At 35.4% G+C, this 22,050-nt stretch overlaps 2 protein-coding genes across 5 annotated transcripts in view; one reads left to right on the top strand and one right to left on the bottom strand.

Annotated features, from left to right (window-relative positions):
• FAM227B (family with sequence similarity 227 member B) overlaps window positions 1–22,050 on the bottom strand; it is a gene marked incomplete at its 3' end in the record, with an annotated part of 264,786 nt that overhangs the window by 85,759 nt on the left and 156,977 nt on the right. The window lies entirely within an intron of this gene.
• Window positions 4,203–22,050, top strand: part of FGF7 (fibroblast growth factor 7) — a 71,054-nt gene continuing 53,206 nt past the window's right edge. Inside the window, exons 1-2 of the mRNA XM_081229399.1 lie at window positions 4,203–4,655; window positions 5,253–5,807. Of these exons, the coding sequence (XP_081085525.1) occupies window positions 5,522–5,807 (286 nt within the window). The 5' untranslated portion in view covers window positions 4,203–4,655; window positions 5,253–5,521. The remainder of the gene's footprint in view (window positions 4,656–5,252; window positions 5,808–22,050) is intronic.

Here is a 22,050-nt window from a genome sequence, read left to right as displayed (position 1 = left end):
ATTTATGGTCCTGAAAGATTTGAACCCTCCATTCTCTTGCCTGCATTCCTTCTAGACTCTCCTCAACCTCTTTCTTAAATTATTCTCTTTAGTAAAAATTTTACTCTGCTCATGTATCTCATTACTTGCACTTGTAATACTGCATGAACGAGAATATTCTCTTCCCAGCCTACTTACCAGCTGTACTTCTCTAAACTGTCCTAACAGTTATTCCCTAATTCTTTGAAGAGATCACTTTGTGCAGGCTTTTGATAATCTTTCTATTATTGTCTTGAATTACAAATTATAAATTTATTGTGATTTACTTTTCATGTTTTCTTTCCCTAAATAGACTGTGGACTTCTCTTTTTTTAATTTTTATTTTATTTTTTTAACATCTTTATTGGAGTATAATTACTTTAAAATGGTGTTACTTCCTGCTGTATAACAAAGTGAATCGGCTTTACATATACATATATCCCCATATCTCCTCCCTCTTGTGTCTCCCTCCCACTCTCCCTATCCAACCCCTCTAGGTGGACACAAAGCACTGAGCTGATCTCCCTGTGCTATGTGGCTGCTTCCCACTAGCTATCTATTTTACATTTGGTAGTGTATATGTGTCCATGCCACTCTCTCACTTTGTCCCAGCTTACCCTTCCCCCTCCCCATGTCCTCTAGTCCCTTCTCTACATCTGCATCTTTATTCCTATCTTGCCCCTAGGTTCTTCAGAACCATTTTGTGTTGTTTTTTAGATTCCATATATATGCATTAGCATATGGTATTTGTTTTCCTCTTTCTGACTTACTTCACTCTGTTTGACAGCCTCTAGTTCCATCCGCCTCACTACAAATAACTCAATTTCGTTTCTTTTTATGGCTGAGTAATATTCCATTGTATACATGTGCCACATCTTCTTTATCTATTCATCTGTCGATGGACACTTAGGTTGCTTCCATGTCCTGGCTATTGTAAATAGAGCTGCAATGAACATTGTGGTACATGACTCTTTTTGAATTATGGTTTTCTCAGGGTATATGCCCAGTAGTGTGATTGCTGGGTCGTATGGTAGTTCTATATTTAGTTTTTAAGGAAACTCCACACTGTTCTCCATAGTGGCTGTATCAATCTACATTCCCACCAACAGTGCAAGAGGGTTCCTTTTTCTCCACACCCTCTCCAGCATTTATTGTTTGGAGATTTTTTTGATGATGGCCATTCTGAGCAGTGTGAGATGATACCTCATTGTAGTTTTGATTTGCATTTCTCTAATGATTAATGATGTTGAGCATCCTTTCATGTGTTTGTTGGCAATATGTATATCTTCTCTGGAGAAATGTCTATTTAGGTCTTCTGCCCATTTTTGGATTGGGCTGTTTGTTTTTTTGGATATGAGCTACATGAGCTGCTTATAAATTTGGGAGGTTAATCCTTTGTCAGTTGCTTCATTTGCAAATATTTTCTCCCATTCTGAGGCTTGTCTTTTCATCTTGTTTATGGTTTCCTTTGCTGTGCAAAAGCTTTGAAGTTTCATTAGGTCCCATGTGTTTATTCTTGTTTTTATTTCCATTTCTCTAGGAGGTAGGTCAAAAAGGATCTTGCTGTGATTTATGTCATAGACTGTTCTGCCTATGTTTTCCTCTAAGGAATAGTGTCTGGCCTTACATTTAGGTCTTTGATCCATGTTGAGCTTATTTTTGTGTATGGTGTTAGGGAGTGTTCTAATTTCATTCCTTTACATGTAGCTGTCCAGTTTTCCCAGCACCACTTACTGAAGAGACAGTCTTTTCTCCACTGTATATTCTTGCCACCTTTATCAAAGATAAGGTGACCATATGTCCGTGGGTTTACCTCTGGGCTTTCTATCCTGTTCCATTGATCTATATTTCTGTTTTTGGGCCAGTACCATACTGTCTTGATTACTGTAGCTTTGTAGTATAGTCTGAAGTCAGGGAGCCTGATTCCTCCAGCTCCGTTTTTCTTTCTCAAGATTGCTTTGGCTATTCGGGGTCTCTTGTGTTTCCATACAAACTGTGAGATTTTTTGTTCTAGTTCAGTGAAAAATGCCAGTGGTAGTTTGATAGGGATTTCATTGAATCTGTAGATTGCTTTGGGTAGTAGAGTCATTTTCACAATGTTGATTCTTCCAATTCAAGAACATGGTATACCTCTCCATCTGTTTGTATCATCTTTAATTTCTTTCATCCGTGTCTTATAATTTTCTGCATACAGGTCTTTTGTCTCCTTAGGTAGGTCTATTCCTAGATATTTTACTCTTTTTGTTGCAGTGGTAAATCGGAGTGTTTTCTTAATTTCACTTTCAGATTTTTCATCATTAGTGTATAGGAATGCAAGAGATTTCTGTGCATTAATTTAGTATCCTGCTACTTTACCAAATTCATTTATTAGCTCCAGTAGTTTTCTGGTAGCATCTTTAGGATTCTCTATGTATAGTATCATGTCATGTGTAAACAGTGACAGCTTTACTTCTTGTTTTCCAATTTGGATTCCTTTTATTTCTTTTTCTTCTCTGATTGCTGTGGCTAAAACTTCCAAAACTATGTTGAATAATAGTGGTGAGAGTGGGCAACCTTGTCTTATTCCTGATCTTAGTGGAAATGCTTTCAGTTTTTCACCATTGAGGACGATGTTGGCTGTGGGTTTGTCATATATGGCCTTTATTATGTTGAGGTAAGTACCCTTTATGCCTACTTTCTGGAGGGTTTTTATCATAAATGGGTGTTGAATTTTGTCAAAAGCTCTCTCTGCATCTATTGAGATGATCATGTGGTTTATATCCTTCTATTTGTTAATATGGTGTATCACATTAATTGATTTGTGTATATTGAAGAATCCTTGCATTCCTGGGATAAACCCCACTTGATCATGGAGTATGATCCTTTTCATGTGCTGTTGGATTCTGTTTGCTAGTATTTTGTTGAGGATTTTTGCATCTATGTTCACCCGTGATATTGGCCTGCAGTTTTCTTTCTTTGTGACGTCTTTGTCTGGTTTTGGTATCAGGGTGATGGCAGCCTCGTAGATTGAGTTTGGGAGTGTTCCTCCCTCTGCTATATTTTGGAAGAGTTTGAGAAGGATAGGTGTTAGCTCTTCTCTAAATGTTTGATAGAATTCGCCTGTGAAGCCATCTGGTCCTGGGCTTTTGTTTGTTGGAAGATTTTGAATCACAGTTTCAATTTCAGTGTTTGTCATTGGTCTGTTCATATTTTCTATTTCTTCCTCGTTCAGTCTCAGAACAAAGGGAAATCACATAAATTATAATACAACTGAACGTACTTAATTTTGTTTTCCTATTTGGTCTACATGCACCATCTGGTGGTAAAGTAGTGCATTTCAAGTGTTTGTGGTGTGTGTGTGTGTGTGTGTGCGTGTGTGTGTATGTGTTTGTTGGGGGTGTTAATATGGGAAAGATAATTTTAATATGTATTCCTAAATATTGTTTTAGGTGAACAATGCAATTATTTTCCAACAAATATCTAATAAAACACTAGAACGCTACTATATACATGTTAGAACAGGAAATAAAGGGGAGAATAACTCATGTTGGAAAGCAAAGTAGCATTCTCTTATTTACATGAGCTATACCTCTTAAAATTCCACCCCTAAATTAACATTTATTTATTGCATTAATGTTCTTATTAAGGGCAAGAGTCAAACATTGATAACCAATATAAAACCATATAAATTATTTTTTAATTTTTAAGAATAATAATTTTAAAAGTATGTATCCTCTTCCTTATCTTAGTAGTTAGTGTAAGTAACAAGTCACAGAATTTTAAAACTACAAGGCACAACAGAATCATCTAGACCAATTTTACAAATGTAGCAGCTGAGATTCAGAAACGTCAAGTGACTTGCCCAGGTCATACTGGTAATTAGTGGCCCAACTCAAATAAGAATGTTGTTATTCTTACTTTCAGTCTAGTAACATAAGATATAAAATTATATTCATATGCAATGCTGAAATATCTCTTGTATGAAGAGATATACCCTTAACTCAGTTATATAGTTCTTGAAGACAGTAAGATGTGAATTAATACATATTAGTAGTTTCATTCTAACATTCTGAACACAAAGGAGTAACAGTAGAAATGCATGTATCATAAAGCTATGTAAAAGATTTTAAATTAAAAAAATCCCTTTTATATACATGTTCCAAGAAATATTTTCAACTTATATACAACTGCTATGTTATAAGACAATCTAAAAAATTCCCTTTCCCCTTCTAACTGCTTCAGAGTCAGAGATTTGTTTCTACAAAGTAGGTACCCAGTTGTAGGTCTGAGCATAAACCATGTTCATAGCTCCCTCTCATGACCATTGAATGAATACTATTCAAGCCTCCTTTAGTCTCACTGTTGTATTCAACTAACAGCTCACTGGTTAAGTTTTAATTGCTTCCAATGAGGTCAGCAAAGGTATTTATCGAAAAGCCCTGAATAAAAGGCTCCACACACACACACACACAAGCTCACACGCGCTCATATACACAGAGAAAATCCTCTTGCCTGTTGATTTATGGAAACAATTATGATTCTGCTGGAGAATTTCTCAGTTGAGAAATAGTTTGTAGCTACAGTAGAGAGGCTCAAGTTGCACAGGGCAGACAACAGACATGGAATTCTTGTGTATCCAGCTGTTATCAACAGAACAAGTAAGTGACTGTTATTTGTCTTTAAAAATAATGCTGAATATTTGTGAGTAGTTTATCTCTTTTTCTGGTTTTAGTACTGAGGGGAAAAGTAAAGTTACCAGATTTTTGAGCTGTGAGATTATCTATAGTAATTCTGCTGTAGAACTTACATAAAGATAAGGTTGAAATTCTCCAGAGCAATCCTGACATTTAACTTGAGAAATGTGGGCAGTTCAGGAGAAAATAACAGACAAACCACAAACGTAAAAGAATATAATAAAGAAACATAGGGAAAAGCATTTATATTTTGTTAATAGTAATTTTAGAACTTAATTTAAATCAACAGCTCTAACTGCAGGATGTTTCTTACCAAGTACGAACTGGAATGAATGGTACAATCATATTCTGATTTGTCTCTACTAATGCATAACTTTTGTAAATCTACATACAGAGTGGTAAAGACATTGACATCCTCTGTGAAAGCTGTTTTAAATGTACCTTCACAGTATGAATTACACAGTATGTTATAATAGTATTTACACACTGAAATTTATACATATAACTTTTCATCTTCCTCTCTCTCCTCCCTCCCCATTCTTAATCTCTCATTGCAAACAGAAGTCAAGTAGCAAACAGCAACGCAGCAACTGAGCTTATTACAACCTGTTTTTATAAGGATATACTGACAGAGAGTTATTTAAGGAGGAATTCTATATTGTTATCAGGAACTAAAAGGATAGGGCTAACAACTTGGAGAGTGCAACTACTCTTTCTTAAATCAATCTACAGTTCACAGATAGGACGAGGTCAATGACCTAGGAACAACAATCAACTCAAGATTTAATTTTCATTATGTTATTCATGAACACCCGGGGCACTATACTATAATGCGCAAATGGATACTGACATGGATCCTGCCAAGTTTGCTCTACAGATCATGCTTCCACATTATCTGTCTAGTGGGCACTATATCTTTAGCTTGCAATGACATGACTCCAGAGCAAATGGCTACAAATGTGAACTGTTCCAGCCCTGAGCGACATACAAGAAGTTACGATTACATGGAAGGAGGGGATATAAGAGTGAGAAGACTCTTCTGTCGAACACAGTGGTATCTGAGGATTGATAAACGAGGCAAAGTCAAAGGGACCCAAGAGATGAAGAATAATTACAGTAAGTAATGTTTTTTATTTACAACACAGCTTATGAACCTTAACAATCTGTGAAAGGATCAATTTTCAAGTGACATGTTTTCTCAGTTTCCTTTTTTTTTGAAAAAAATTAAATATAACTTTCTATTGGCTCTAAATCAGGATAGTTAAACTATGTTCCTAAAACTATCTCCTGGAGTAGGGCAAATCTACTAATACTATAGTTGGAGCTGATCACTCAAGCCAATTTGAAAATATATTCTCCATGTCCTAAGCTCAAAATGCTCATATGTTAAGCAAAATGTAAATGCTAGTATTCATACTGAAATGTGATTTATTGTCTTCTAGCAAAAGTCATTAGGAACTCTAATAGAGTACTCAGGAAATGCTCACCAAAAATGACTTACCATTAGTTTGAGGAACAGATAATTTTTAAAAATAATTTGATTTCCCTTGAAAATATATTTCCATGGTGTGAAATACTGAAAATATGCATTCAGTGACTTGTGCAATTGTGTATAGTTTTAAAACAGAAGGGAATCGGTGGTATCCTCATCTGTTCATATCATAAAGAGCTTGTATTTGATTGCTTAATTATTTACCTAGGCACAAAAATAGGTTCCTTCTAACATTTTCTTTATCTAAATATTCTGTGCCATAAAAGTTCCATGTTACCTTAAGAGAAATGTGAATGTGAAGTAGGAAATAAAAGTGAGTTGGAAGAGATGTTAATTCCATGATTTAAATGTAAATAATTACATTTTCCTCAAGAATCAGTTATTCTTTTCATGTTGATATGTCAGGGTTGGATTTATCATTTAGCAGTTATGATTAATAACCAATTTCAAAAGTATTAAGTTTTATGCGGTAAAATATCAATATATACCTAACATATACATTAAGAATTTAAAATCACTGAGTGGAAGGAAATTTTGTTTGTATTACTAGTACTTGAACAATGTTATTATCATATCATTTTATAATATTATGTACGTTAAAGTCAATTGAAAAAGAATGCATGGGGTGATGGTGTAAACATTTGCCTAGCACAGTGCTAGGATTATAGTGAGTATTTAAAACTTTTTCTGCTTGTTTAGTAAATGGCTTTTAGGCTTCCAAACTAATGAACCAATATGGGAATATGGGGAATTACATTTCCAATATGAAAATGAGAGAATCCACTTTTTAAACTATAATTGATATAGAATGTTAAGGCCATTTAAATGGATTGCTAACAGTATGGTTTTATTATTACCTCTATTAATAATGTTAATGTGCTAGTTCTAGAATATTGTTCTGATTATACTGAAGTTTAGGTAAGGAAATAACTACTTGGAGGAAAGTTTTGTGGATAGCTACTTCTCTGTGAGCAACAGACTTTGGCTCACATCAATAAATAAATTTATTTAAAAGTTATTGAGATTTATAATGGATAACAGAACTTGGTGAAGAAAACAGAGCCCAGGTGGAAATTATGACAGATAGGTCCAATCCCTGCCTATGAATGACTTTGGAACAATTTCTTACTTTTTCCAATTCTCATTTTTTTTTATCTACAGATGATCTCCAATATACCTTCTAGTTCTTACAGTCTATTTTATTCTAAACCTCAGAATATATAACATAAATGTGAACAATCTAAGTACTCATATAATTACCATAAACATTGAATGAGATGAAAGTGAATGTTATCTCAATGATAAGTTGAGCTGTCAGAACTAATTTCAAATTGTAATAATAAGGTTACTGAACCTAAACACTATAGAATTCTTCCATGTGCTAATTCCTTTTGAATGCTTTTACCAAGTAATGAAAAAGTGAAAAATTAGATGTAAAATCCAGTGAAAGTGAATAATATTCATAATTATTTGGGATCAGTTGGAATATCTATGATTGGAATGCATTCAGATATATATGTTTTATTTTATATTAAAATTTCTTGAAACCATGAAACTCAGGTATGTTAAAACATACACAAAATGCTGACGTTTTTTATAGTTTGAAACACAATTTAGCATTGACCTTGAGTAACCATAAAGCCAATTTGGTAGACAATTTCTATTCTAACTCTAATTCTACAGTAAAAAAAGAAAGGAAGAAAAAGGGAGGAAGGAAAGAAGGAAGGAAGGAAGGAAGGAAGGAAAGAAAGTCATTTTATATCATTATAAATTAGAATGTCACAATACCAATGTACTAAAAGACATGATATAAAATATGTAAATAATCTTCACTTCTATAAGCTTTTCCATAGACTGTATACCTAGTCTATATACTTTCTTGATATGATAAATTCTCCTGGAAAGGGAAATTTACATCGGGATCATTTCAGTAGCTCCAAAATTGTTGTCAAGTTGTGCTATCCTATTGAAGAAGAAGCCTGTCAGGCTTCTCCATAACGAGGGGTTAATCACTGTTGTTTATAGGAAATCCTAAGGCACTCCATTGAAAAATATATGGAGAATAACATAGAACAGAATTCTGATAGTCATTTCCTATTATTCAATTTTAAAATTGAATGCCTCATACATAAAACATGCAAATTGTCACATGTGAAGTTGAAGCTACTGTATCCAGGTACAAATAAATCCAGGTACAAAGAAAGTGCTCAACAGAATTTTAAAAAGTCAAAGAAAACAAAAAAATTGAAATTATAAAACTTGTAGATTGTTTACATTCCTCATTCCTTAATTGAATTGATGAACAAATGAACAAAAGATGTTTCCTTCCTATTTTCATTAAGATGAGAAAGTAAAAGGCAATTGGATTGTCTACTACATTGAAACTCAGCAGAGGTCAGAAAGTGGTAAAGGTTAAGATTAAACTTTGAATTTCATTTTCAGTGTTCTGATGCCTTAAATTCGTTCACTGGTTGTTAAATATCCTTCTTTGGAGGCCTTTTAAGATGGTATAGATTTAAATGTCTTAGATGATAAAAATTTGCATGAAAAGTTAGATGCCAGTGACCTGAAACAGTTTTTCTCTGGGTTACCATACAAAAGCCCCCAGTCCATTCTCATGGCTTTGCTTTGAATGAAAGGAAAGTGACCTGAAGATGTTAATGGATCTTGAAGGACTGCTTACTTCACCAGCAGAAGCACTGCTCACTCATAGGAATGTGGCTTATAAGATATTGCTAAGATAATGGACTGGAGTAGGTAGGTGAGGTGAAAAACCTGGGTGTATAACTCTCCTTCCAGAAGGTGTTGATCTGGGGCAGGCGAATGGAGGGCCTGGAGGAAGAGAACAGGAGTGATAAGGAGGTGGATATGACGGCTCATGTCTCACATCTTTAGGGAATTAAAAAATTACTTGAGCTACCTTGGGTTGTAAGGGTCTCACTTCAGTCTTAAGTATAGTGTTGTCTTGTGAAAATTTTAAATCTAGATAAGAATGAGTCAATGTCAGAAAAAATGCACCAAGTAACCCAACAGAAACAAGACTTGTATTAGTAGCCATATAAGCAAGACCTGACTATGTAAAAGTAGGAATTCATAAGAGGTCAAGAGATGCTGAACTGCATTTCTGACTCTGGAGGGGAGAGAAGCTATCACTGGAGAACGGGTCATGAGATCGCACGTTATTCTTACTCCGGAGGCAAGAAAGCCTCTCCTCTCAACTTGTTCTCTGGTGGCACCACATTTAGCCTTTTAGTAGGTTTCTAAGTGATGAAACTAGAACTTAACCTGAACTAATAAAAAGAATAATAAAAGCATAAAATGCCCCTTCAAAATGAAATAAATATCCACATTCTCTGCAGAGGAGAACATTAATAATATCATGAAAGGACTGGCAATGGATGGTCAATACTTCCACTGCTGTTGTCAGAGTTTCTCCCCTTGGGGACTAAGGCCAGAGGGTGAATTTAGATAATTGGACCAGGCAACGCATCAGCAGACAGAGGCAATCACTCCTCACCTGACACAAATAACACTGCTATTTAAGCTGGAAGTTGAGGTGGTGAGTGAGAGACAGCAGCAGTGCACTGGGCAAGCAACAACTGCCCTGAGAGACACATGTGGACTCTGAAAACTCAGTCCCTCAGGATGATTTTCTTGCTTTTGGCATCCAATTACTAAAAAGTTTTTTGGTTCCAATTCCTTTTGAGAGGAAATCCTTAATTGCCATAAGCCATTGATTCAAGAAAAAGTATGCCTCACTTGTTATTATTAAGCATTGTAAGTTCCATAGCAAGAAAAGGGTTAGCCATTCTGAAAACTGGCCAATGATTTGGCAATATTGTCTTTTGGATTGTTAGACTGTGACTGGATATGGCCTAACAATTGGCAAAAAGCAAATAAACACACTGCTGTTGGATCTGATTTGACCACAAAATCTTCAGTGACTCAACTGTCAACAATTCTTTGGATAAGCTCCTGCTCAACAAGAATCTCTCCTAGTAGCTAACAAATACACATATCACCTCTAAATACAAAGATAGCAAACTTGCTTATTCTCCAAAGAGTTCTTAGCAAGTTATCTAAAAGAACAATAATTCACGCCATCAAAATAAAAAATAAGAAAACCATGACAATCACATCTCTAAAAAAAATAGACAAAGAGGAACATATCTATGGAACTGAACCAAAATCATAGAATTACTGACAAAATGGAATCCTGTAGAACTGGTGACCTTACTCTCTTCTTTAAGTTGTCAAGGCTGTAAATTATGGAACATTTGGAAATACTAGCAATTTGGAAATAGCTAGATTTGGAAATATTAGCTAGTCTTTGAAAACTTTAATGTTAAGAATAATTTTTCATTTTATGGTCTTCCTCTTTTTTTAGGCTAACACCAGTGCCTGGCACTTATTAAGTGCTAGTAACAACTTATTGCCACAGGTGCATCTCTTATTTATTTTGTAAATTGTCATCTGAACTGGCCATCACTTTCATTTCTATATTAATCCAGAGCATCTGATCATGTATTTAACCTTGTGACTTAGTTGTTTTACAACTCTTCAGCCTATAGTTTTAGAGCTTTCAGAGATGCAAGTGAATTGAAGAGGATGCAAGAAGCCAGCTTTTAGATATATGGAAGGGGTTCCTTTTCTAGACTTCTATTTCTCAGCCTTGGCTAAATATTGTAATCAGCTGCAAAACTTTAAAAAAATACTGATACCAGGTTCCATCCACAAAGATTCTCATTAAATGTATTTGGGGTGCAGCCTGGGCATCAGGAATTTTAAAAGCTCCCCAGATAATTCTGACATGGCTGGCTCCAAAGCTGAGCCTGAGGGGATCACATTAGATTACTGGGGAAACCACAGATCAGTTTAATCAGAATCTTGCGAAGGCAGGAAGGACCCAGGCATCAGTGTTTGTTTAAAGCTCTCCAGTGAGTCTAATGGGCAGCTAAGGCTGAAAACCACTACTTAATGAGACAAGGCTTCTAATTCAGCAGGATTCCCTTGGGTGTCCTGGGAATGTTTTGGAACCTTTAGAGGGCTCCAGAGTTAACCTCTACCCTGGGGGATTTTGAAATGGGCTTATCAGGAATGAATCTCTGAATTATGCATCAAGGAAATTCTTCTGGGTCCATTCAACCTTTCTGACAAATCTTAATGGCTCCAACATTTGGTGAACTGGCTTGGAAATGCACGTGATAACAGCTCTGCAGCTACTATTTAAGAAGGCATCTTCCATGAATGAATTCATTGCTGGGGAAAAATAGGACTGGTGCCACAGTTTCAAAATGACAGGCAGGTCTGACTCTCTTCTGACACTTTCAAGTGGTGCTGCAGCAGGGAACCTGGAGAACAGGCATCAATGCCAGCTTACAAGGCACTTAAATGAGCCACTTATGATTATGAACCCAGATGCCCCAAATTAGAGTTTCACCTCCTATGACCACCTCATGAAAGCAGTGATTTAAAGAGACAAACTCCAGTCTAGAAAATCCAACAGGGAAGAAACCATAAGCCTAGAGGGTCTATCCAGATTAGTGAAAGACTACGAACCTAGCAGTTTGTAAATTGGGGATTAAGGCAAAGCTTTCTTTCTTTTCTAAAGATTCCAGCTTTCTTCGTCTGTATCAAAGAATTTATGGTAGCAGAGTAACTTCTTTTTCATCACTACTGGAATACAACATTTTTCTATGTTTTAATTTCACATATGGCACATAGAAGAAGAGGCAGGAATTGTGTATATCTAAGGAATACTGAGAAAAATTAATATTAAATGAAAAGAGCTTCCATATGAATTCCTCCTTTTCCTAAACCGTATCCAATCTTTCTTTAAAAAATTTATTGAGGTATGATTGACATATAAAAAGCTGTACTTACTTAATGTATAAAACTTGATGAATTCAGAGATAAGAATACATCACTATATTCTATGCCATAAACGTAAATATCACTTCCAAAAGTTTCCTCCTGCCCTTTTTTATTAATTACTATTATTATTATTTGTGATAAAAGTACTTAACATAAGGTCTATCGTCTTAGAAAATATTTAAGTATACAATATTGTAAACTATGGACACTACACTGTACAGTATATCTCTTGGATTTATTCACCTTGCAAAACTGAAACTTAGTATCCTTTGACTAATATCTCCTTGTTTCCCCCACCCTCCAGCCCCTAGCAACCATTATTCTACTCTGCTTCCATAAGAGAAAACTAATTTTTATTTTATTTTAACATCTTTAAAACTAATATTTTAGATTCTTCCTGTAAGTTGTATCATGTAGTATTTGCCTTTCTGTATTTAACCTATTTCACTTAACATAATGTCCTCCTGGTTCATATCCAATCTTTCTGCAAGCAAAATAGGTTGGAAAATAAAATTGTCTGCCTTTCACATGGTTCTGAAAACCACATTAAAGAATCACTGAACATTTGACTGTTTCTTGACCAAGATTCGCATCTGTATTTGAGATGATATCTGCACCTGACTTAGGTAGAGAAGCCATACCAAATTTACTAACAAAGAAAACGTCATTAAAGTTATTCAGCTAGTTGGGTTTGTGTAATAATATATAAAGACAAAGGGATTAGGGTGCAGAAGGAGAGAGAAGAATTATCCAATATCCATGTCCAGGTAGAACTTGCCTTTTAGGCAGACAACGTCCTTCTCAGAGAAAAAAAGTTTAATGTATATTGGGGAGAATTGTCTCTAGAGATTCTTCAGTTGCTCCAGTCAACTTTCCTGCAGAAGAATGTAATCACTTCTACTGGTGTGGCCACAAGTACTTGATAGGGCCATTGGCTAGTGTCCTAAGAATAAAAAGGAAGAAAATATCTTTTGTCTGTGAACAGGAGAGAAAAAGGTGAGAGATGAAAGGAAAGAAGAACTTTATATAAAAATTAATGAATTTTGTATTTTAAGTTTAGGGAGGACTTAAATATAAAAGATTCTTATAAAATACAGCTCTACTAAACTTTTAAAAAACTGAAGTAGTTGATGTACAATAGTCCACTAACTTTTTGATGCCCTTATGGAATAAAGGAAATTGAATGCAATGGATTGATAATATAGTAGATGAAGGATTTCTGAGGTGGAAACAAACAAAAACAAAATAGTGTACAGAGGGGTTGAAATGATAATAGATTATTGCATACGTTACTCATATAGGAGGTTTGAAAATTTGTGCTTTTAGCTATAATAATCTTTGCTTATTTATCCAGACTATTCTGAAACTGAGTTTATTTTTTCTGATTAATACGAGAAAGGAGAAATGAGGCATATTTCAACATCCTTAAATAGCATATTTATCAAGTTCCATTAAAAGCTACTGTAATATTTTCCATTTCATCTGCCTATTTGAACTTCACATGTAATTGTAGATAATGCTGAGAAAATGATTTGAGATCAAATTCAGAATCACCTCAGCCTGCCTCAGATTTTTCTTACAGCAGCAATTACAAACTTTGTTTCTTAGAACACTAGTGTCCTTTGAGATATTAATGGTGTTTCCTGCAGCACAGTTTCTGTGGCTCATTGGAAAATATTAGGTTAAATAAAGCTGAACAAGTTTTTTTCACAGCAGAAAATTCTCCAAGCCTATACTACACTAGTATGAATTGCAAAACTCTAGGAGAAAACTATATATGGTTTCCCAAAATTATCTGACAGCAGAGTATACCCTCCACCTCCACTACCCTCCCTACTCTCATCCCTGATTTGGGTAAAACATTTAAATTTCTAAATGGAAACTAGGGAGCTATTGCCTAGGGAATCTATCTCGGGTGTAGTGAAGAACGAAAACCAAGCTTCCACTCTGTTATTAGGTCCAAATAAAAAGGCTATAAAAATGGACTTGAACCAATGTTTTAAGAGTGACCTTGAACCAAAAATGTGTGCCAAAGTCAGGAGCCTGCATATAATTTTGGACTATTAGGGTAGTATTTTGGGTATAAATGCTGTACTGAAATCCAGAGATTTGCAGTGAGATTTAAGCCTAGTTTGAAGCTCCTTCTGACTTCTGAGAAGCTTTAAAGAACCTTCTCCTAATCTGAAATGATGCCCAACAGCTATCATTTGAGCAATCTAGAAACTGACAAAAACATTTCCCATGCAGTAATCTAAAAATATTTTAGCATTCCAACATGATTGAAGAATTCTTATCTTATATACCTAAAATCAATAAACTTTGTTTTACTTTTCAGAAAAGCAGTTTGAGTAAAAATTGAAGTTATTTCAATTATATCAATAAAGAACACGTTTCATTTACTGGCCAAAAACTATTTAGAAGTTTGAAATTTAACCTAAACAGAAGGGAGGACTGCAAATTTAATAAATTAATTTCATACCCTTTGAAAAAGTCACTTATTTGAGATTTTAAATAGAACTAACTGCTTTTCTAGTCATATACAACACATTTGCTTGTCTTATGGTTTCTTCTGTTTGCATTTGGCAATGACACTAGAATGTCAGTTCTGGAAAGATAAGTATCATGTCTTACTCTCCCTTTGTCTCTCAATGGCAGATAGCTCAATGCAATGGGTGGAAGAAGGGAAGACAAACTGACAATCACTCATATTTCTCTGTTAAGTTTTTATACATTTAAAATTAACTATAGGTAAGAAATAGATTAGTAAATTATCATGAAAATTTAATGTGGACAAGAATGAAAAATCTTGCTAAAATAAAACAGAAGTACACTTCACTTTTTAAAATTCTCTATTATTAAGAAAATGTTGGTCTCCAGAACCTCTTTGACTTAATGTTTTTCTAGGTAATTTTAAGGGAGGAGTGGCAAGATTTTATTGTAGAGGTCAATAATCTAAGCAGGCACAGGTACCACTGGTGACACTGGAAGGGTGATTGGCAGGGCATGGTGAATACCCATCCTGGAAAAGCGGCAGCCTTCCTCAGCACTCATTCTTATTTTCATCTGACTGTCAACTAATCCCTACATGTGAAAAACTATATGCAGAAAAAAATTCGTAGTTTATATTGGCTTAAGGAATATCTGTACTAAAAGGATACAAAGAGGGGAAACGTCTTTAAAAATTAAATGAGCTATACTAGTGAAAACAGCAGTGGGCTGATAATATTTATGTAGAGATCTGCCTACTTTCTAGCAGCACTTATAAAACTGATCTTGGGCAAGGTTGAAGAGAGGAGAGGACATGTGTATAGGAAGAGAGAGCTGGGGAGAAGTAAAAAGTTGGTGAACGTACTCTCAATTTGTTTTAGTGCCAGTAGCCTGATCCTCAGATAGTCTTTTGGTGATTTATGATGTCTCTAACTGTATTTCTGACCACAGTCCTGGTTAGTGGGGTTCATATTGAAGCAGCTGTCATGGGAGCTCACTGTAGGCAGTGAAAAGTTTCCTCCCTTGCTTGCTTGAATGATGAAGATGTCACACAAAACAAGACTGGTGATTTCTTTTTTCATTCTTTGTTAATTCGACAAACAGTCATTGATACCTTCCTTATACCAAATCAAGGCTACCGTAATTAAAAGTCCATAGTCCGTGTATTTAGAGAATTAACAGATTAGTTGGGGGTGGAGGGTGAACTACAAGTCAGAGGGGGAAAGTTTAGAGCACATTCAGGTGTTGTCTAACTCAACTTGAGGAGGTGGGCGTGGAGGTCTTTTCTGGGAGAAAAGGACCTGAAGGATGAGCAGGATGAAAGAGAGAAGACGAATGTATTACTTTCAGGGGAAATATTTTTTCTACATGCTTGGTAGTAAGAAAGTATTGCAAGGTTGGGAAACGGAAAGCGATTTAATACCTTTCCAGTTATCAATGTTAAGCTCACTAAGGTAAACCTTTTTTTTTTTCTATTAAAAAATATGAGAACATTTGCCCTTTATCAATTTTCCGACTTTGTCTAATTGCTCTGCTTACTAAAAATGTCTATTTCCTTTAAAGGAAAAGTTTTTAAAGGCATAATTGAAGTTCTGCTAATTGGAATAATATTGTTTTTCTGGATAACTGAATATTTTTCTCTTTTCAATGTAATTTGAATCTTTGATCATCATTGTAATATGCTTAAGTGAGCTGTTCAGTAATGATCATGGCACCTTATGATTATGGAGGATTTTCTTCCCCACAGCAGTTTCTAAATAGTGAGAGAAACAATGGTTTTGAAGCTTCTTCTTAGCCTTTAAAGACAAAATTATGAAAGTTATCTGCCACATTCTTTAAGATAAGACAACTTTTATTACTATTAGAGTTGCATCACCTGCTTCAGCTATTTAACCAGGACACTCGGTAGTCAAGCAGCTGTGCAGATTTACTCCCTCTAAATCCGGAAGTAGGCAATGAAGTGAGGTGTTTTCCCACTTAGATATATCTACTGATGTGTCCCTGTTTCTGAGAAATTGTGTTCAACTCCCTTCCTGTACAAATAATACATTATAAAATAATGTTGTATGTTTAATAGACATAGAGAGATGCTCTCAACTCTGAGAAGATTCTGCTCTAATTTGGTCTTCAAATTTTCTCTTAATTGGCTTGAAGTTGATCAGATATTGAATAAAAATTCATCCCAAAGAAGAGAAACATAAATAAATCTATATCATGGTTGTTAAGTTTGTACTTGGACCTAAAACTTGTCATGTTTTAAGGTACTATTTAATATTTTATCGGGTGTTCATATTAATATTACTTTTAAAATTACTGCACTGTGTAGAAATAAATTTTGTTTGTTACTGTCATAAATCTTCTAATTTAGTCTACACAAAATTGCACAATGTACAATTGGGAACATGTTTATTGAGTGACTAAATATAAGCAGATTACTAAAATGATGTTAATTCTTTAAAAGTACACATGCCAGTATTGAAATTGATGAACACTTCATTCCATTCTAATTAATCCTCAAAATACCTCTTTGCTGTAAGATTGCAACCACACTATTAGTCCACTTTACAAGAGGAAAGAAAAAACCCTCAGGAATTGGCCAGTTTCATAAGTTTGCTAGTATACAAATTCTAGTTTTAAAATTATACATAGGCTACCATAATGAGATATCACCTCACAGCTCTCAGAATTGTTATCATCAAAAGGACCATAAATAACAAATGCTGGAGAGGATGTAGAGAAAGGGAGCCCTGTACACTATTGGTAGGAGTGTAAATTGGTGCCGCCACTGTGGAGGGTCCTCAAAAAATCTAAAAATAGAACTATCATATAAGCCAGCAATTCCACTCCTGGGTATATATCCAAAGAAAATAAAAACATTAATTCAAAAAGACACTGAACCCCAATGTTCATAGCAGCATTATTTACAATAGCCAAGATACAAAAGCAATCTAAGTGCCTGTCAACACATGAATGAATGAATGAATGAATGAAGATGGAATACTACTCAGCCATGAAAAAGCACAAATTTTTGCCATTTCCAACAATATGGATGGATCTGGAGGGTATTATTCTTAGTTAAATAAGTCAGACAGAGAAAGATAAATACTGTAGGTTATCAATTATATGTGGAATCCAAAAAATAAAACAAATGTGAATATAACAAAAAAGGAACAGACTCACAGATATAGAGAACAAACTAGTGGTTACCAGTAGGAAGAGAGAAGGAGGAGGGGCAAGACATGGATAGGAGATTTAGAGGTACAAACTACTATGTGTAAAATAAATAAGTTACAAAGATACATTGTATAGCACAGGGAATATAGACAATACTGTATAATAACTCTAAATGGAGTATAATCTATAAAAATTTTGAATCACTATGTTGTATACCTGAAGCTAATATAATATTGTAAATCAACTATATTTCAATAAAAAATACAGAGGCTGGTTTTGCCTCCTATTTAGGTGTTGTTCCTTTTAATTAAGAAAGATTGGTGTTTAAAATAAGCTGATGGGCTTCCCTGGTGGCGCAGTGGTTGAGAGTCCGCCTGCCGATGCAGGGGACACGGGTTCGTGCCCCGGTCTGGGAGGATCCCACATGCCGCGGAGCGGCTGGGCCCGTGAGCCATGGCCGCTAAGCCTGCGCGTCCGGAGCCTGTGCTCCGCAACGGGAGAGGCCACAACAGTGAGAGGCCCGCGTACCACAAAAAAAAAAAAAAAAATAAGCTGATGATTGAAATGATCATATCAAAAACCTCTGTGTGCAATAATTGATTGTTTTATGGAAATATTTGGGTATTCACTTAACTTACAAATAGTAGATATTGAATAATAGGCCTGATAAATTCACTGTGTGATTAACATCGTTATATATTAAAGATCAAGAAGTTCATATTCAGAATACTACTTTAAAACTTCCAGTTTCCTTATAGTCAACACAAGATACTAAGAGACTTTGAAGGGGAAGAAGTGAGGTATTTTAAAGTTATACTTTTCCCCCATAATGATAACACAGGTCAATAATATTATTTTAGGATCATAAAAATTACTATAAGAGGTAAACTTACTGAGTAGTTACTGTGTGCCTGGCAGAGTTATATGCTCATTTTGCAGATGAGGCAACACAGAGGTAGGTAGCTTGCTCTAGGTTCCATAGCTAGTAACTGCCAGAGTTGGGATATGAACTCAAGTAGGTTTAACTTCAAAGCATAATTTTTGTTATTAACACATGTATCACTATACTGTCACTGGTGTGACTAAAATATCACACATTAATTTGCATCATGCAGTTGGATAATTTGCATCTGAAGAACTATAAACAGCTGCAATTTTCTTCTCTGTAATATGCCCTAATGAGTACTTGGCATTTTCTTATTATTAAATAAAAACTCTGCTCCAACTTTTCTTGTACAAAACATCTCCATTTGTCTTCCTCTTGAGTTGGCGTGGAAACCTTCAGTTTATTTTGCTTACCAATTGCTAAAGACATTGCAAAATTTGATTTGGTTGTATTTTAAACACATTTCTGACATTTGTTAAAACTATTTATACTTCTGTTCATTAGTAAGTGCCTTCATAATTACAGAATACATACATATATACCATTTAATTTCAGAGAGTAAATCAGTCAATTTTAGGAGTACAGCCACATAGTTCCCCTCTCTAAAGCCCATTAAATCCAAAAGGAACAAACACAAAAACAAATGAAAGAAGTCGCAGAGAGTTTGTTCTAACAAGCACTTCTGAAAGATAGGTTGAAAAAGAAACAGTATATTGGCAAATTGGTTCTTTCTTTTGTCTACAATTACTATGTTCTCTATTTATTTCTAATCCTTTTAGGACTTTTCCCAATTAAAAGAGGCAAGAGAAAGGGAATAAAAATAAGTTAGTGCAAAGACAGTATGTAGATTTTAATTTTCATAGTGCTCTTTTAGTATAAACATTAATACTTGTTATTTAACACCTAGGAGTATACTGAATTGATTATAAAGTCTGAAGCAGCATAGGGATGTGGAAATAATATCATATTAGGGTTTTAATCTTTTTTCTTCCAGTAATTAATTGACCTTGCGCAAGTACTTAACTATTGTGGATCTCAGTGACCACCTAAAGGGGTGAGATAGGGAGGGTGAGAGGGAGACAAAAGAGGGAGGAGATATGGGGATATATGTATATGTATAGCTGATCCACTTATTATAAAGCAGAAACTAACACAACATTGTAAAGCAATTATACTCCAATAAAGATGTTAAAAAAAAAAGCCGCCAATGTCAGTTGAAAAAAAAAAGGAGGGAGGTGGTTAGAGCAGATTGCTTGAATAGATTTTAACTGTAAAATGTTACCAATAGTATTAAGCAACTGAGGGAGGGAGGGAGAGAGAAGGTGTATTAGCTATAAATGCTGCGTAATAAATTACCCCAAATTTAGCAGCTGAAAATAATATTTATTATCTCATAGGGTCAGAGGGTCAGGAATCTGGGAGCAGCTAGGCTGAGTGGTTCTAGCTAAGGGTCTCTCATGAGGGTGCAGTCAGCTGTCACCTGGGTTGCAGGCTTCTCAGGACTTGACTGGAGCTGAAGGACCTGCTTCCAAGTGCTCTTACAAGGTAACTGGCAGGCTGTCAGTCAGAGACTTCCTTTGCACCACGTAAGTCTTTTGACTGGCTTCCTCAGTGTCTTCATGACACAGTAACTGGCCTCCCCCAGAGTGAGTGGTGAGAGAGAGGGGGAGAGGGAGAGAAGGAAAAAATGAGCACACCTCCAAGATGGAAACTGAGGTGTGACACACCATTACTTCTGCCTTATTTCACTGGTCACAAAGAAAGGCCCTCATGAAATGTGGAAGTGAACCACACAAGGGTGTGAATATTAAGTGGTGGGCATAATTAGAGGCCAAACTAAGGCTGGCTACCACTTATGGTTTCTGCATCTGCAGACCTTTTAGTCAAGTTGGGAATCAAAGTTGTTAACAACAGAAGGAGCAGAGCAACACGTTTGTGAAATGAGCCTGAGGAACAGATAACTCTCCGTATAGAAGCTGCTAATTTGGCTGAAGTTCACCTTAGGAGGCAGGTGTGACCCTCTTCTTTTACTGCAGACTGAGAGGAAACCTTACAGCATTTGTTAGTACCCCACCTTGTAGCGCTGAGAAAGAAACTGGATTATTTGCTTACTTGAAAGCACACACAGTGGTCATATGAGACAAAGACAGCTCCATTCTGGAGTTATAGGGCTGGAAGGAACCCTTGAGATCATCTAGTCCAAAGATCTTGACATGGAATTTGACATGGAAATTGGTAAGGAAAAATTATACACAAAATTTTGAGGAGTGGATTCAAAGCTTTCATCAGATTCTCAAAGGTACCCGTTTCCAAAAAAAAGTTTAAGCACCACCAATGTAGTACATCATGCTCATCTTTTATTGATGAGGGATCTGAGACACAAAGAAGTAAGAGAACTTTTCAAAATCATGTCATGAATTAGTGGCAGTGGTTGTTTGGACTAGAATTGGAGTCTTCTGGTTTTTAGCTCAGTATTATTTTAGTTATATCACTGTGTATGCAATATTGTTACTCTGGTTTGTAAAAGCGAAGGCTTAGCTGATTTCCAATTACACACCTCTATTACTAGGATCATTCTCCCTTTTGTCCCCCTACCAACTGTTAAAACATTGGTATGTTTCATATAAGTAAGAGCCATCAGAGGGGAAGAATATTGCTCCAAAGTATTTATAATGTGAAAACCCAGTGTTTATGGATAGGAAAAAGAGATAAGCAAATAGATTATAGTTGGTCATATATAATATAAATCCAAAGACTGACCCCAAATATTATTCATTCATTTGATAGATATTTTTAAGCATGCAATATATGCCAGGAACTGTGCTAGTTGTTGGGGATGCAATATAATAGAATTCAAGATAGAAACAATTTCTGCCCTCACACCGTTTCTAGCAGTCCTCCCTATCTTCCTCTGTCATATTCAATCTCTTTTCCTTAACAAACCTGTTGAGTGGTTTGGGCAGCACATAACTGGTGGATGGCAAGAACTGAGTAGAGATACAGGTTTCATTTAGAAGCCAAAACAGGGTATCATTTTAAAAAGAAGAAAAGAAAATGGTGGGAGATTTGAATTGTCTAGTATAAACAGCAACGACTTGGAACTGAGTTGTTTCCTGTGGAATGCGTCAGTAACTATCTTAGTGGATTGCCTTTACACACAGCTTTATAAAGGTAGCCAATTATAACGGACATTGAATATGGTGATTTGTAAGTACTCTATGCAAAGCACTAATCTAACAGCTGAGGTGGGAGGTGAGGCATAAGGAAAGGGGAGGTGGTGAGAAGGGAGTTGGAGAAGAGTTGATATAATAGATGTAAAGAAGTGTAACATTTTAAACTCCTGATCTTAAAGCCTAGGAGAATACAATAATATAGTATAGATTTCCCCATACATATTATAATTTTACATAAATTTCCAAAATTTTCACTTGCTGGATAAAGATATT

This window comes from Mesoplodon bidens (genome assembly GCF_964165515.1).
Source record: "Mesoplodon bidens genome assembly, chromosome: 3".
NCBI classification, from domain to species: Eukaryota; Metazoa; Chordata; class Mammalia; order Artiodactyla; family Ziphiidae; genus Mesoplodon; species Mesoplodon bidens.
The sequence above is the reverse complement of the archived record's forward strand: the minus strand, read 5'-3'. Positions and strand labels throughout refer to the sequence as shown.